The sequence below is a fragment of the Rana temporaria genome, chromosome 10, assembly GCF_905171775.1.
Source record: "Rana temporaria chromosome 10, aRanTem1.1, whole genome shotgun sequence".
Lineage (NCBI taxonomy): Eukaryota > Metazoa > Chordata > Amphibia > Anura > Ranidae > Rana > Rana temporaria.
The window spans coordinates 49,814,631-49,832,668 of record NC_053498.1 but is presented as its reverse complement, the minus strand read 5'-3'; the positions used below and the strand labels follow the sequence as shown (position 1 = coordinate 49,832,668).

At 43.3% G+C, this 18,038-nt stretch overlaps 1 protein-coding gene across 1 annotated transcript in view; it reads left to right on the top strand.

Moving 5' to 3' along the window:
• Positions 1-18,038, top strand: part of LOC120916559 (receptor-type tyrosine-protein phosphatase H-like) — a 1,518,207-nt gene that overhangs the window by 594,397 nt on the left and 905,772 nt on the right. Inside the window, exon 8 of the mRNA XM_040327609.1 lies at positions 8,215-8,487. Coding sequence (XP_040183543.1) covers positions 8,215-8,487 — 273 coding nt within the window. The remainder of the gene's footprint in view (positions 1-8,214; positions 8,488-18,038) is intronic.

The following is an 18,038-nucleotide window of genomic DNA, read 5'->3' as shown; positions in this document are numbered from 1 at the left end:
CCCTGCGGGGTGGCCTGCCTCTGCATGTCATTTTTTTTTATTTGTTTAGTTGTACTATGCGTGCAAGCTACTGTGACACCAGATATGAGTGGCACTGTGCACTGTCAGAAGTTGGCAGAGTAGACGCTGTAGGCCTGACACACACCTGCAGACAACTAACTGCTATTCTATTGCAGTCAAAATTGTGTTTTTCTTTTTAAATTTAATATACTATGCCACCAGATATATGAGTGGTGGCACTGGGCAAGCGGGCACAGTTTTCACTATGAGCCTGACACACGCTGGCAGCTGACTACTATTCTATTGCAGTAAATTTTTGGGTTTTTTTAAATGTTATGTACTGTGCCACCAAGATAGATGAGTGGTGGATGGCACTGGGCACAGTGTACGCTGTACCCCTGACACACGCTGGCAGCCAGGCAACTGATTACAATTATATTGCAGTAATAATTTTTTTTTTAAATGTTATCGACTGTGCCACCAAGATAGGTGGTGGGTGGCACTGGGCACAGTGTATGCTGTACCCATGACACACGCTGGCAGCCAGGCAACTGATTACAATTATATTGCAGTAATATATTTTTTTTTTTTAATGTTATCTACTGTGCCACCAAGATAGATGAGTGGTGTATGGCACTGGGCACAGTGTACGCTGTGATCCTGACACACGCACGCTGCCTTCCTAGCAGGCAACTGCAATTAGATTACAGGATAAAAAAGCAGACTGATATACCAGCCCTAAAAAGGGCTTTTTGGGGTTAACCACTTGCCGTCGAAATACGTCCACAAGGTGGCTCTGCTGGGCGAGAGCACGTAATATGACGTCCTCTCTCCCAGCCGCCACTAGGGGCTCGGTACAGAGCGGGGAACGGGAGCTGTGTGTGTAAACACACAGCTCTCGTTCCTGTCAGCGGGGGAAATGCTGATCTTCGGTTCATACAATGTATGAACCGTGGATTAGTGTTTCCCCTAGTGAGGCCACCCCCCCCCCCACAGTAAGAACACACCCAGGCATACTTAACCCTTCCCCGCCCCCTAGTGTTAACCCCTTCACTGCCAGTGGCATTTTTATAGTAATCCAATGCATTTTTATAGCACTGATCGCTATAAAAATGCCAATGGTCCCAAAAATGTGTCAAAAGTGTCCGAAGTGTCCGCCATAATGTCGCAGTACCGAAAAAAAAAAACGCTGATCGCCGCCATTACTAGTAAAAAAAATATAATAAAAATGACATAAAACTACCCCCTATTTTGTAAACGCTATAACTTTTGCGCAAACCAATCAATAAACGCTTATTGCGATTTTTTTTAACGAAAAATATGTATAAGAAAACGTATCGGCCTAAACTGAGGAAAAAAAATGTTTTTTTTATATATTTTTGGGGGATATTTATTACAGCAAAATGTAAAAAATATTCATTTTTTTCAAAATCGTCGCTCTATTTTTGTTTATAGCGCAAAAACTAAAAACCGCAGAGGTGATCAAATACCACCAAAAGAAAGCTCTATTTGTGGGAAAAAAAGGACGCCAATTTTGTTTGGGAGCCACGTCGCACGACCGCGCAATTGTCTGTTAAAGCGACAGAGTCCCGAATCGCAAAAAGTACTCTGGTCTTTGGGCAGCAATATGGTTCGGGGGTAAGTGGTTAATAGCCCTAAAAATGACTTTTTGGGGTGCTGTCCTTACAGCAGAGATCAGATGAGTCTTTCAGGACACTGAAAACACTAGCCTAGCTATTCTTTCCCTATCAATTTAGCAGCAGCAACACTATCCCTCCTCTCACTAAGAATGCAGGTTCCCGAATGAATCTAAAATGGATGCTGCCCTAGAGGTGGGAGGGTCAGGGAGGGAGGGTATGCTGCTGATTGGCTGGAATGTGTCTGCTGACTGAGATAGAGGGTCAAAGTTTGCTCAATGATAATCAATAGGAGGCGGATAGAACAGCGCATATGTTCGCGCGCATCGGCGAACACGAACGCGCAAAAATCGCCGCAAATTATTCGCCGGCGAACAGTTCTGTACATCTCTATTTATGAAATCATTTGGATTGTGTAAAAAAGAACCACGGTTATACTGCTCTTCATCTGTGACCGCTGATGATGGTCTATTACCAGAAACGCGTCGGACATTTGTGAATCATCATTATAGGAGAGTTTCTGTCTTTGTCACACATTGTGGCATATGTGCGGTTTTGTTATTTTGTATATGTATTTTTGTTTTTTATATGCACACTGTGTGCTTGCTGCGTGTTTTATTACAATGTGCAATCATGTGTACCTATTTCTATTAAAATAATTTTATACTCTACAACATTGTTTGGCCTTTAAAGTACCACCCAGGGGGAGATACTCTCTTTTTGTCGATACTCTCTAACGTGCATGTGCATAATGATTTGTGTCTATAATGTGATAAAAAAAAGGGGGGGAAAAAAGGGAAAATTATATATTGTGTGTTTTAAGTTCTAGAGTTTTAGAATCAATACTCACTAAAGTGCATGTGCATAGTTATTTGTATCTATAATGTGAAGAGAAAGAGAACAAAAAAAGAGAATTATATCTTATGTGTTTGAGTTCTCGAATTCTAGACTCGATACTCGATACAACATTGTTTGGCCTTTAAAGTCCCACCCAGGGGGAGATACTCTCTTTTTGTCGATACTCTCTAACGTGCATGTGCATAATGATTTGTGTCTATAATGTGACAAAAAAAAAAAGGGGGGAGAAGGAGAAGAAAATTATATATTGTGTATTTAAATTCTAGAGTTCTAGTATCGCTACTAACTAAAGTGCATGATGGTTAATATAACAGGGGGGGAAATAATATAGGCGGGGCAAAAGGCAGAAAGCATATACCCCCCTACTACCCCAATCTATCAAGGAAAACTACTGATTCCTTAAACTCCCTCCAACCTCTCCAAGTCTTATCATATCTTGACCTATATTCATTTTGAATTGACAGTAGCTTCTCCATCCCTCTAATTCTGTCTATCTCTCTTAGCCATTCCCCTATTGATGGAGCTTTTTTTTCTTTCCAGTTCCTTGGTATTAATGCTTTTGATCCATTTAATAGGTAAGGGACCAAAGACATTCTGGGCTAGATTCATGTAGATGCGCCCAGTATTACGGCGGCGCAGCGTATCGTATTTACGCTGCGCCGCCATAAGTTTGAGAGGCAAGTGCTGTATTCACAAAGCACTTGCCTCCTAACTTACGGCGGCGTAGCGTAAATGGGGCCGGCGTAAGCGTGCGTCATTCAAATGATGATGAGGGGGGCGTGTTTTATTTAAATTAAGGTTGACCCTGCGTATTTTACGTTTTTTACGAACGGCGCATGCGCCGTTCGTGAAAGAATCCCAGTGCGCCTGCTCGAAATTCCGCCGCAAATCGTCATTGCTTTCGACGTGAACGTAAATTACGTCCAGCCCTATTACCGAACGACTTACGCAAACAATGTAAAAAATTCTAAAGTCGAAGCGGGAACGACGTCCATACTTAACATTGCGTGCGCCTCATAGAAGCAGGAGCAACGCTATGCCGAAAGAACCTTACGCAAACGACGTAAAAAACTACCACCGGGCGCACGTATGTTTGTGAATCGGCGTAACTAGGTTATTTGCATACTCTACGTCGAAAACAACGGAAGCGCCACCTAGCGGCCAGTGTGAGAATGCACCCTAAGATATGACGGCGTAAGAGACTTACGCCAGTCGGATCTTAGGCTAATGTCGGCGCATCTTGCTTTCTGAATACAGAAAGAAGATACGCCGGCGCAGCTTTGAATTTACGCGGCGTATCTATGAATACGCCGTCGTAAATCAATGCTGAATCTAGCCTACTATATTTTTTCCTTGTTGTCCTCGTATTATAAAACAGACAATACCAGGGGTCTTGTTTTACCTCCAAACCACTGATCATCTTTATCAAACTTAATACCTCTCCCCAGTATGCCTGTATCAGGGGGCAATGCCACCATATATGGGCATGAGATCCCTTCATCCCACATCTCCGGCCCCCTTGAAGGTATCAATATCCTATATATATTCGATATCCCCTGTCCTCCTGTACCCCTCCGACCTATATGTTTTCCCCAAGGGTTAAACTCACTCATGGCTCGCAGGGGTTTTGGTAATCTCCTGCGATGGATCCATATGTTCCCGAGTTTGCCCATTTCAGAAATATACCACCTCCCTTTCCTGGCGGGAAGTAGTCCGTACCCGTAAGGGGCAGCAGCGGACTATTATGGGGCCACTTTTTAATTTTACATACTCTATCCCATATTCTAAAGGTTTCTTTTGTTATTGATGATATCTCTTGAGGGAAGTTTCTAAATTGTTTTGGGATCCATATTCTCTTTTTCCAGATCCTTTTTACTTAGGCTCTCTTCTATTGCTACCCACTTTTTTTCTGTCCCTCATCCTGGAACCAATGCGTTATCCTTTTTAGAACAGCTGCCTCATAATACCTTTTAAAGTCTGGTATTTATAATCCTCCTTCTTGTCTGGGTCTAATCAAAGTCTCGGCTGATATACAGGGCTTCTTATCCTTCCATATAAATCTCCTTATTATCCTCCCCAGTATTTTGAAGTACCGGTATATATCTGGGATTTTTATTGGGAGTGTTTGAAAAATATACAGAGCTTCAGGCAATATCATCATCTTAATTAGGTTTATTCTACCCATCCAAGATAGTTTGTCTGTCAGATACACTTTTATTTTTAATTTTATTTTATTTTATAAGGGAATATAATTATCTTCATATAGACCTCTTTCTGCGTTTGACAGAAGTATCCCTAGATACTTCATCCCCTTCTGTTTTAATGTGAATGGGTATAAGGTCCCAAGGTCTCTGCGTTCCTTCGGACTCAAGGATATACTCAGTATCTCAGTTTTTTCTTTATTAATTTTTAAATTTGAGATCTCACCATACTTTTCATATTCCTCTATAATTTTTGGTATTGTCTGCCTAGGATTTGATACATACAGCATCATATCGTCCGCGAACGCAGAGATCTTGTGTTCCCTCCCATCCACCCCCCCCCCTCTATCTCCTGATTAGTTTCGTATAGTTGCTAATAGAGGTTCTAGTGAGAGGACAAACAGAAGGGGTGAAAGCCGACATCCCTGACGGGTCCCATTAAAAAGTGGGAACCTATCCGAAAGGGTTCCGTTCACCCACACCTGTGCAGAGGGTTTAGAATATAGTGCCCCTATCCACCTGAGCATATTAGGGCCTAGTCCTATATATCTCAATGTTGCTAACATAAATTCCCAATCTAGTCTGTCAAATGCCTTTTCGGCATCTAATGACAGAAACAGTAATGGTACTTTACTCTTTTTCACTTTTTGTATCAAGAATAGCCCTCTTAGGACATTGTCCCTTGTTTCCCTCCCCGGTACAAACCCTGCCTGATCGTTTTCTATTTCTTCGCATAGATTTTTATGTCAACATTAATCAGAGAGATAGGCCTATAACTGGCGCATAATAAGGGATCTTTATCTTCCTTCCCTATACGAGTTATGTGGGCTCCCAAAGCTTCCTCACGCATTATCATGCCTTTCCCAATAGAGTTCATATTCTCCTGGAAGTACGATATAAGGGTTTTCCCATATCTCTTATAGTAAAATGATGTATACCCATCTGGACCAGGGCTCTTTCCCATTTTGATTATTTTGATTGTTTGGCTTATTTCCTCTCTTTTGGTGTATATAAAAGAATTCTATTAATTTGTTTGGGCAAGAGTTTTAATTAAAAATCTCCTTCCTATTTAGTCAAATATGTTGCGATAAAATTTATGAGTAGGGTGGTGAGAAAATTGTACATCATGGATATGTTAGAGCTTGTTCACACAGATTTTTTTTTCTGAAGAGTGATGCTCTTCAAAGAGCATGCAACATGTGGCGAGGAGACGTTGTATCACCTCCTCACTGCTTGCTTTACCCTTTGAACCCCACACCAGAGCATGTCCCAACTGCCTGCATTGCACACAATTGCGAGGTGGTTGCAACAGAGACCCATTCACTTGAATAGGTTGCATTTAGTGGGTGGTAGCGCCCACCTAAAGCAACTGCATCTAAAGGGGAAGCAGTTGGGGGCGGGTAAAAGTGTGACCTAACAGCAGGGTTTTACCACCCAACGTCATTGAATATCCCAATTGGATAGGGTTTGAATGTAAAATTGTTGTGAAGCTCATTATTAATACACACACTACATTCTTCTACTTTACAAGTAATATGCATAGAAATTGCCAGTTAGGGGGCGGGGGCTATCTTTAAAAACCTTAGCTGCCCAGTGACACATGTAAAGCTCAGTGACACATATAAAGCGTTAAAGCCCACCAGCCATACCCAGCCGTACTCAGCTGTCCCATTCATACTCCGCAATCCACATTTATGGTTCATCCATAACACATCAGTTCTTATCCACACCACTACAGTGCCTCAGTGCCCGAATTACGAACGCTTTTGCCTTGTTCTTAAGTCAGAAATGTTCATAAGTCGGGCCGCAAATGCGCAGAACTGCAATTACGAACATTTCCAACATTTTCCGTTGTTCTGTCGAATGGCTGCGCATGCGCAGAACAGCAATTATGAACATTTTCGATACTTTACAATGTTTTGCGAGGTTGCCATGCATGCGCAGAATGGCAGAAAGTCCCTGCAGCATCCCGTTCTTAAGTAGGAGTTGTTTGTAAGTCGGGAGTTCGTAAGTCGGGGACCCCCTGTAATAGGTAGTCAAATTAGATTTGAGAAATGTATGTCCCTAGATACATCTGATGGTGCTCCCTGCATGTTGGGCCTCTGTATGTGGCCAGGCTGTATAAATGTCTTACACATGTGGTATCACTGTACTCAAGCGGAGTAGGAGAATCTATTTTGGGGTGTAATTTTTGGTATGTACATGCTATGTGTTAGAAATATTGTATAAATTCACAACTTTGTGTAAAAAAAAAATGTGTTTTTATTTTATTTCCACATTTTCAAAAAAATTGTAGAAAAAAATTACATGTTCTGGTACTCCAGGGCCTTCAAAGGTGCAAGAGGTAGGCAGGAAATTATATGTGTAATTTATGCTCCTACAATGCCTGGAGGTGCTCCTTGCATGTTGGGGTTCTGTATGTGGCCACGCTATGTAAAAGTCTCACACATGTGATATCGCCATACTCATGAGGAGTAGAATGTGTTATGGGGTGTAATTTGTGGCATGTATATGCTGTGTTTGAACAATAACCTCATCATGCCTCTCACTAAATACATTGGAATGTCTACTTTCCAAAAAGGGGTGATTTGGGGGGTATTTGTACTTTCCTGGCTTGTTGGGGTCTCAAGAATTGAGATAGGCTGTCAGTACTTCAGGTGTGATCAATTTTCAGAGATTGGCACCATAGCTTGTGGACTCTATAACTTTTACAAAGACCAAATAATACACACCAATTTGGGTTATTTACCAAAGTTATGTAGCAGTATAAATTTTGGCCAAAATGTATTAAGAACAATTAATAATTTTAATTTTCTTTTTATAGCGGAAACAAAGAAAAATGCATTTCTTTACAGATTTTTCAGTCTTTTTTTTCTTTTATAGCGCAAACAAATAAAAATCTCAGCAGTGATTAAATACCACCAGAAGAAAGCTCTATTTGTGTGAAAAAAGGGACAAAAATGTCATATGGTGACAGTATTGCATGACTGAGTAACTGTCATTCAAACTGTGAGAGCACCAAAAGCTGAAAATTGGTCTGGTTAGGAAGGGGGTTTAAGTGCCCAGTGGTTAAATGGGTGCAACTCTGCTTCAATATAGTATTTTCCCTGTAGCCTACATCCTGATTTTCTCTGTATGGGAAAGCCCTACCTTTTGTGATTGACCTAGAACGTGGACAGGATAATGCATAAAACAAATCCTGGTAGTTACCTAGATTTTGAAAGGGTGGTTGTGTGTCATTCCAGCTGGGTGCATAAATGCAACCCTCTGCACAAAGGTACGGGTCTATGCACATGTCAATGAAGGCATAGGTAAAAATCTAATTCCGATGGAAGCTCTGATTAAAAAATATGTAAATATTTGAATGTCTATTGTTCTATAAATAATCATATGTAAGTGTGTATTTAACTGTGTATGTATACTTTTCTAGCCACCAGCCCTTTAATCTTCAATAGCATAATAAAATAGGGATTTTATTAAAAAGAAAATTGTAATTTCTTTGTTTTTCTCTTTTCAAGTGCCATCAATTGTTCCTACATTTGCGATTTCCTCCAAAACAAATCAGTCTGTGATTCTTAACTGGAGATTCCCTGAAAATGTTAATGTGGTTACATATACATATACTGTGGAGGTAACAAATAGCACTTATAAATACGCTGTTCAAAATATTAACAACAGTTTCACAACAGTGGAGAACTTACTAGCTGGAGAAACATACAATTTTACGATCTACACTGTGACCATTAATAACGTTTCAAGCTTTCAATATCCATTTATTACGGACACAACAAGTAAGTTTATATTTTGTTATAACTATAACTAATTAGACTTTAAGATTATTGCTTTAAAAAATGCACGTTTTGCAGTGGTGGCTGGTGCCACCCCCCCTCCGGTCGGATCAGCCATACCCTCCCCCCCCTGGTCAGTCGGATGGATCACCCGTAACATTGTTCACCAGCCTCACACTTACCCCATCTAGGTCGCGGGCAGCACTTCTTCCAGGTGGCGGGGACAGCGGCTTCACCCAGCGTATCCTCCTCCACTGCATCACGGTGGCTTCCCCTGTGTCCCCGCCTCCTCTACCTCTTCTCCTTCAATATGAGTGCTTCTCCTCTTGGCAAATTAGGTGACAGGACCTGCTTCCTGATTGGCCGGGAGGAGAATGAGGAAGACAATAACGAATATTACCGTAAATTTGCTATCCTGATATGCTGTAAATGGTGATGCATTGTTGAAAACAAAGTAATAAACTACAAGTGCTATGTGAAATACAAGTACAATTTGAACATCAGGTGACAAACAAACACTAGTATCAGCTACATAAAGCTTCTGAATAGGGATAAGCCGAACAACCCCCGGTGCAGCAGAATATGCAAACAGGCAAAATTTAAAAGTGCTAATTTTAAAGGTTAATATGCAAGTTATTGTCATAAAAAGTGTTTGGTGACCTGGGTCCTGTCCCAGGGGACATGTATCAATGCAAAAAAAGTTTTAAAAATGGCCGATTGTTCAAGAGCAGTGATTTTATTATTGCTTAAAGTGAAACAATAAAATATTCCTTTAAACTTTGTACCTGGGGGGTGTCTATATTATTCCTATAAAGTAGTGCATTTAGAACAAAATGACATTTCTAAAGACAAAAAAAAGTAATTTAAAACTACTTGCGGCTATAAGGAATTGTCAGGTCCCGGCAATACAGATAAAAGTAATTGAAAAAAAATGACATGGGTTCCCCCCCCAGTCCATTACAAGGCCCTTTGGGTCTGATATGAATATTAAGGGGAACTCCAAACCAAAAAAATAAATAAAAAATGCTTGGGGGTCCCCTTAAATTCCATTACCAGGCCCTTCAGAGCGCCCCCCCTCCTGAACCGTACCAGGCCACATGCCCTTAACAAGGGCCTCATCCCCACAACCCTTGCCTGGTGGTTGTGGGGGTCTGCGGTCGGGGGCTTATCGGAATCTGGAAGCCCCCTTTAACAAAGGGGACCCCCAGATGCAGCCCCCCTATGTGAATTGGTAACGGGGTACATTGTTTCCCTACCATTTCACCCAAAAAGTGACAAAAAGTAAAAAAAAAAAAAAAAACACACACAGAGCTTGGGGCAAGTCATTTAATAATACAAAAAAATTCCAGAGCTGTAATCCTTCTACGACCCGGACCCCACGAACGATACAGCCTCCATAGGAGGCGCCCAGCCGAATGACGCACGACCCGTCAGACAGCTCTTAAATAACCGAGGGTGGGGCCACCCATGACGTGAAGGGGTGACCCTGTCTTCTCTGACGCAACAAGTGTTTCTGGCGGTTTCCCAGTGGCATCACGGGAGACCCCGTCCTCCTCTGATGCAATGGGGAAAAGGGGGCGGAGTCACCCGTGACACCATGGGGAACCACCGGAAACCCTGTTGCGTCAGAGGGTGGCCCCACCCTTGGTAATTTAAGAGCTTTCAGAGGGGTCGCGCGTCATTTGGCCGGGCGCCTCATATGGAGGCTGTATCATTCGTGGCGGCGGGTCAGAGAAGGATTACAGCACTGGAATTTTTTTTTTACTTTTTATTAAAGGACTTGTCCCAAGCTGTGTGTGTTTTAATTTTTTTACCTTTTTTGTCAATTTTTTGGGGGAAATGTTAGGGATACAATGTACCCCGTTACCAATTTACATAGGGGGGCCGGCATCTGGGGGTCCCCTTTGTTAATCAGGAATTCCAGGGGGCGTGGCCAGGCAGCGGATGTAGCCGGACGCACCTTTTGCTTCTCTCCGCCGAATCTCCTGCAATCCATTCTGATACTTACCCGACGGACCCGTTCTTCACGCCAGCTCGCTGCAGGAAGGTTCCCTGATCGCTCCGGTGTCTCTTGTTCCCCGATCCGAGCACGATGGCGGCGGCTAGGAGACAAAATGCGGCCCGGTCCCCGGACAGCGTGGGGATCCAAGATGGCGCTCAGGCCCAGCGCACGGCCAAGGAGAAATACAGGGATGGGGCGGAGAAGTTATTCTCCAGAGTGCTGGCCGCCGATCCCAATGCTCGCCCGGGAGGCCAGAGCGAGATGCCGGGTGTAGTGTCAGATGCGGACGATACGGTCCCCCTGGAGGATGGTGGAGGCCCGGACTTTCCATGGAGTACAGTGAGTACCCCTAACGGCAATACCACTAGGCCGCAGGCCCTCACCAGCCCAGCCACTAGTCCTGCTACTGACAATGAACCCTCATTGAGAGATATATTTGCAGCCATAACTACATGCAATACCTCCCTAACTGCCCTGACTGCTGATATTAAAGGGGTGAAAGCAGAAATGTCATTTATGAGGCAGGATGCACAGAAACTAAGGGAGAGGACGTCTGCTGTGGAGGGGAGGGTGAGCTCCATAGAGGATGATATGGCCCCCATGCAAAGGGATCTTTCCTACAATAATCATCTCCTTACACAACATTCCTCTCGTTTAGAGGAATTGGAGAACAGAATGAGACGAAATAACGTGAGGCTGGTGGGTCTACCTGAAAGAGCTGAAGGGAAGAATCCTGTAGAATTTATTGAAAACTGGCTGGTGACTGCTTTTGGCAAAGAAGCTTTCACTCCATTATTTTCGGTGGAAAGAGCTCACAGGGTGCCTTCCCGTCCCCCTCAGCCAGGGGCACCTCCGAGACCCTTCTTATTTAAACTTCTGCATTACAAAGACAGGGATGCCATACTGCGCAATGCCAGGATTAAACCCGAGGCCATGAAAGTTGATAATGCTAAAATCTCCTGCTTCCCTGATTTTTCTGCTGAGCTGCAAAAGCAACGTGCAAAGTTTCTGGATGTTAAACGTCGCCTCAGAGTATTAGATGTGAAATATGCTATGCTGTACCCCTCCAAGCTTAGGGTGGAAGCATTGGGATCTGTACACTTCTTTGATCTTCCGTCATCAGCTGCACAATGGCTAGACAGAGAGGAACATTCAATCCGAGAAGGTCGCAATCGTCACCGTGCTCAACAAGATGGGTAATACCTAGATAGACTTATCCTGCCAATTACCTACTATTCCCCTTTATCAAGGCGGAGAAGTTGCTGAGATTTCGCTCATACTAGATACACTGGGCTATTTGTTCTTGCTGTTGAGAAGTTTAGACACTTGGTGCACTTCCACTGTTGCCCCCATGCGGGCCTGGTACAGGCCTCGCACTGCCTGTAGGCAAACAAAGTTGGCCATGTTGGCCTGTTATTTTTTGAATATATCTTTTTTTCTCTTTCTTTTAATATCCCTTTTTCTATCTGCCAATGTGACTGTGGGTTCATCGTCCTTTACATTCTACCTGCTTTTGGGGTTTATTATCCCACCAGTGACTGCCTATGCTGTGCATTTTGTGATACTCCTCGGCCTGGCCCCATCAACTTCGTTGGACCGTCTGGCCCTGTTATGTGCGCCTTTGAACTTGACTGAGGGCATACTACTGAATCCTCCCCCAAGGGTGATTGGCTGTCCTGTTTTTTGCTGCTGTGTGCTTGCCATGGACTCCTATGTTTTACTTACCCCTAATATGCAATGCCCAAGATAACCAGATTTGTGTCCTGGAATGTGCGGGGATTGAATAATCCTGTTAAACGCTTGGCTGTGCTTCGCACGATCAAGCGTATAGCCGCTGATATTGTCTGCCTGCAGTAGACTCATCTCCCCCCGACCTCCACACCCCAATTTGCGATAAGGCAATTTAGCCACCAGTATCATTCTACTTTCTCAGTGTACTCGAGGGGGGTGAGCATCCTAGTTAAACAGGGCACGCAATTTACGGCTCTGGAGACACTAATTGACCCCGAGGGGCGTTATGTCATTATTCTATGCTGTATATGCGGTACTAAATGTTTACTTGCAGGTATTTATATTCCCCCTCCCTTTTCTACCAGCATACTGAAAGTACTGTCAGATTTTGTTGCCCGTTTTCCAGGTGTCCCTGTGTTGGTTGTAGGGGATTTTAATAACTGTCTGGACCATACTAGGGACAGGTTGTCTGCCCAAGGGGAGGTTGGAGTACAAAGGGGAAGTGGGCCTAATCGCTCGATTACTACTGGAAATGGGCCTAACAGATGTTTGGAGGGTCCGTAATCCGGATGCCAGAGTCTATTCGTGTCAATCTGCCTCGGTAGGGGGCCTCTCTAGAATAGACCTAGGGCTGGGAAATGCATTACTCCTGTCATTGTTGGAAACCTCTCAATACCACCCTAGGCAAATTTCTGATCATGCTCCTTTATCGATTGACATCAGGTGTGGGGCTCACAGGGGCAATACCCTCTGGAAGCTTAACCCCTTTTGGCTATCACTCATTCCGGACCCTGATCCTATCCCAGAGCTCCTCCAAAAATTTTTCAGTCAAAACCTAGATACTGCGGCATTAGATATAGTCTGGGACACAGCCAAAGCCTTCCTCAGAGGGCAATTTATTAGAGTAATTTCCAAGATAAAAACCTCCACTAAGGAATGGGAAATGTCGGTCCTAGAGGAAGTACGATCCTCGGAGGCCAGGTATATTGCTGACCCCACAGACGATACGAAACGCTCGTGGCTAGCATCCCAAACCTTACTTAAAGACCTAACTATGCAACTAGCTGAAAATAAGCGTTTTTTCCTACAACAAAGTCATTTTGAGGAGGGAGAGAATACGGGACATATGTTAGCGCTATTGGCTAAGTCACAACAGCTGTCTTCGCATATCGCATCAATAACAAATTCCGAGGGGAATCCCTGCCATTCTACTAGAGAAGTTACTAGGGTATTTAGTCTTTTTTTTCAGGATGTTTATTCCTCCAAGGTTAACCCCACTCGAGATGACATACATTCGTTTCTAGACAAGTATCCTGTGCCATCCTTGTCTGCTTCGGATGTTGCCCTTCTTAATGCTCCTCTGACTGAGGATGAATTACTTGAGGCGCTGGCCCACTCGAAAAATAGTCGGGCACCCGGGGCTGATGGGTTACCCTCTGAGGTATATAAAAGGTACTCAACTCAACTCCTCCCCATTCTTCTTAAAATGTATAATCATGCATTCGAAACAGGGTCTCTCCCCCTTCTATGAATGAGGCACTCATTGTGGTCCTGTTGAAGCCCGGAAAAGACCCCTCGTCTCCGGACTCTTACAGACCGATTTCACTTCTAACCTATGATGTCAAGCTGCTGGCCAGGATTTTGGCTAGCAGGTTGGCTAGCTGCATACAAAAAGTGATACATAGAGATCAGTCTGGGTTCATTCCGACGAGATCCACATCTCAGAATTTGCGCAGACTTTTCCTGAACTTACAAATCCCCCCGGACAATGTAGGTAACAGGGCGATCCTATCGTTGGACGCCGCTAAGGCGTTCGACAGTGTGGAGTGGCCGTACTTTTGGGAAGTCCTAACTCGATTTGGGGTGGGTCCCTCATTTTTGGAATGGGTACAGTTATTGTATAGCTCCCCGTCGGCGAGAATGCGTATTAATGGAGAGGTGTCGGAACCCTTCTGTCTGGCTAGGGGCACTCGGCAGGGGTGCCCTTTGTCGCCCCTGTTGTTTGCCCTGGCTCTTGAGCCACTGGCCATTCACATTAGAAATAGGCAGGATATAGTGGGGTTTCAGAGAGGTCCCAGAAAAGATGTGGTTTCCCTTTATGCGGATGATACATTGATATATCTGGGGGACACGGCAAGCTCCCTGCAAAATGTAATGGGCCTGATTGCTGACTTTGGTCGGCTTTCGGGGTTCAGTATTAACTGGAACAAATCAGTTATTATGCCTCTAGACCCACTGCCAAACCCTCTGCCGGACTGTGCGAAGGACATTGCAGTAGTAGATGAATTCCGTTACTTGGGCATACAGGTCACGCCAAGTCCATCCCAGTACCTTGACAAAAACTTATCTCCACTGATGCAGAAACTAAGGCTGAAATGCTCAGCTTGGAGAAAGTTACCCCTATCCGTGACCGGAAGAGTTAACTTAATTAAGATGATATGGGCACCTCAACTTTTATATATTTTTCACAACTCCCCGATCTGGATCACTCACAGATGGTTTACCCGTATAGACTCTCAATTTAGAGAGTTGATATGGGGGGGGGGATCGGCCCGCATTAGTTTGCATTCTTTGCAATTACCAAAAGATCAGGGAGGTATGGCAGTTCCGCATTCTCGGTTTTATTTCATAGCGTCACAGCTCCAGCAACTTGCTAATTGGGGAATAGCGGATGAATCTGACCCGATAAGATCACCAATAGTCCCAGTGGACTCAACCCTTCCAGCACTGGTGTATCTAGATGCAGGCCTTACTCAATTCCCTACTGCACTACCCACAGTTAGTCTATTAAATAAGTTATGGGAATATGTAAGGACCATCTTTAAGATCAAGACAATGTGCCAGTTTACCCCAATATGGAGGAATAGATATTATTGTGAACTTCTTAAGTTGAAGGGATTTGGCTCCTGGGAGGGGTTGGGCATACATTATATCGCCCAGCTGTTCTCTGGAACTATAATTAAATCCTTTGCGACCCTAAAAGAGGAATATGGTTTATGTAACTCCCAATTTTACCAATACCTGCAACTGAGACACGCTGTACAATGCGAAAACAGACTTACCCGACCAGCTGTAATGGTACACCCTCTGACGAGGGATGTGCTCATTGCTGATGACCGGGCGGGCATGATATCAAGGGTCTATGCAAGATTGATCCAATCTACACATGATGCAAGTAAGCTCCCCTGCAGACGAGGGTGGGAACGGGATTTGGGGCCTATAGATGGTGAAACATGGGAACTGTGTCTGACATCCGCCCCACTAGTATCTGTATCGGCATCACAGAGGCTCTCTCACTTATATTTGTTGCATAGGGTATACAGAACCCCGGCTAGGCTACATAAATGGGGTTTTAGAGAGACACCTTTGTGCCCAAAATGTAATGCGCATACTGGGGATCTCTTGCACATGTTCTGGAAATGCCCGAAACTCTTTAGGTACTGGAAATATGTCCTTGATACTATAGCCCAGGTATTTCAGATACCAGTTATTACTGACCCAGTGGTCTGCCTTCTTGGCGTTCTGGAGTTACCTGACCTGTCACCAAATGGTCACACTGCGGTGCTACGGTTGCTTTACCTGGCTCGCAAGGAGATTGCGAAGGTGTGGATTACGCCTAGGGTACCAACGGGCACACTATGGGTGAAACAGGTCAATAATTTATTGATTCGTGAAAAACTAACATACCAACACAGGGGTGCTTCACTATGGCAGCCCTGGTTAGATGTCCCAGGATTGGGACCCCTTCAATTAGTGAGGGACAGATTGTTGCAGGGATGATACCTCAAAACAAATGACGATAAACCAATATTGAGTGGTGTAATTGTATTAATGGTGGGGTATGAGGAGTGGGAATGCCACACTAACCTCTACTACACTAGGTGGAGGATGGAAACATGTTGAGGACCACAGTCCTAGGGATAAAGATCCTTTCTATCTTTTTCTTCTTTTCTTTTTCTTTCTTTCTTTCCCCTCCCTTTCTTCTCTTCCTATCCCTATTTGGTTTTATCTTTCTAACTCCGGAGTAAAAGAGTTACTATTGAAATACACAGTCAGACTGAGCTAATGTGGTAATGCCTTGTATGATGAAGTAAGTTATAATATCATATCCATCCTTCTATACGTCTGAAGTGTAGATAATGATTCGTTCATTTAATGTATGTTTCGGCATTACTTAAGACTTGGATGTTTGCCACTGTGGGAGTACACTTGGTATGTTCCCTTTACCATTCTGATGCACTTTCTATTGATCTGCCTGTGTATATTTATATGTTTGTATTGCTACAATAAACTTATTTTTGATTTAAAAAAAAATCAGGAATTCCAGATTCCGATAAGCCCCCTGCCCACAGACCCCCACAACCACCGGGCAAGAGTTGTGGGGATGAGGCCCTTGTCCCCATCAACATGGGCACATCCTCCCCATGTTGAGGGCATATGGCATGGTACGGTTCAGGAGGGGGTGCTCTCTCGTCCCCACTCTTTTGCTGCAGCTTGCATGCTCGGATAAGGGTCTGGTATGGATTTTGAGGGGGACCCCTACGCCATTTTTTTTATTTGGCTCATGTCGTTTTTTTCAATTACTTTTATCTGTATTGCCAGGACCCGACAATTCATTATAGCCGCGAGTAATTTTAAATGACTTTTTTCCTTTAGAAATGTCATTTTGTACAGGGACTTTTCTAAGCACGGGAAACATGCGCTACTTTACAGGCATACTGTAGACACCCCCAGGTATGACATTTAAAGGGATATTTTATTTTTATTGTTTCACTTTAAGCATTATTAAAATCACTGCTCCCGAAAAAAATGACGTTTTTAAAACATTTTTTTTCCATGAATACATGTCCCCTGGGGCAGGACCCAGGTCCCCAAATACTTTTTATGACAATAACTTGCATATTAACCTTTAAAATGAGCACTTTTGATTTCTCCTATAGACTTTTAAAGGGTGTTCCCGTGGCTTTTGAATTTGCCACGAACACCCCAAATTGGTCGCTGTTCAGCAAACGGGTGAACAGCCAATGCGAACATAAAGCTCATCCCTACTTCTGAAATGCAACAGTGTATTACTCAAAATGAACACAAGATGACAGTAAATATCCAATGACCACTGTTTAAAACTTCTTAAAGTGCAATAGTGAAATAAAATAAAATAAAATAAAATACGCCAAATATGAAGTGACTATATCTACACAGTCTATGAAATCACAAAGTGCTTGAAAGATATGTAAAGTGCAAAAATGGTGTTCTCTGGATTCAATAAAAATAAAACGTGATTGTCCTAATGGAACAACATGTACAAAACATTTTGAAGGGCTATGACAAGCATAGCGTATCCAAGCATTTTTCCCTTAATAAGGACCCCTCCCATCTCAAATTCTGGGGAATAGAACCTTAAAAGAGAATTTGGCTTGGCAGCCACAAAGTAAGAACAGTAAGCCAGCTCTAGGGATGAGCCCAATGTTCGAGTCAAACGTAAGTTCGACTCGAACATCGGGTGTTCACTTGTTTGCCAAATAGTGAACAATTTTGGGTGTTTGCAGCAAATTCGAAAGCCGCGGAATGCTCTTTAAAAGTCTATGGGAGAAATCAAAAGTGCTAATTTTAAAGGTTAATATGCAAGTTATTGTCATAAAAAGTGTTTGAGGACCCGGGTAACATGTATCAATGAAAAAAAAAGTTTTAAAAAAAATTAATTTTTTTCAGGAGCAGTGATTTTAATGCTTAAAGTGAAACAATGAAAGTGAAATATTCCTTTACATTTCGTACCTGGAGGGTGTCTATAGTATGCCTGTAAAGTGGTGCATTTTTCCCGTGT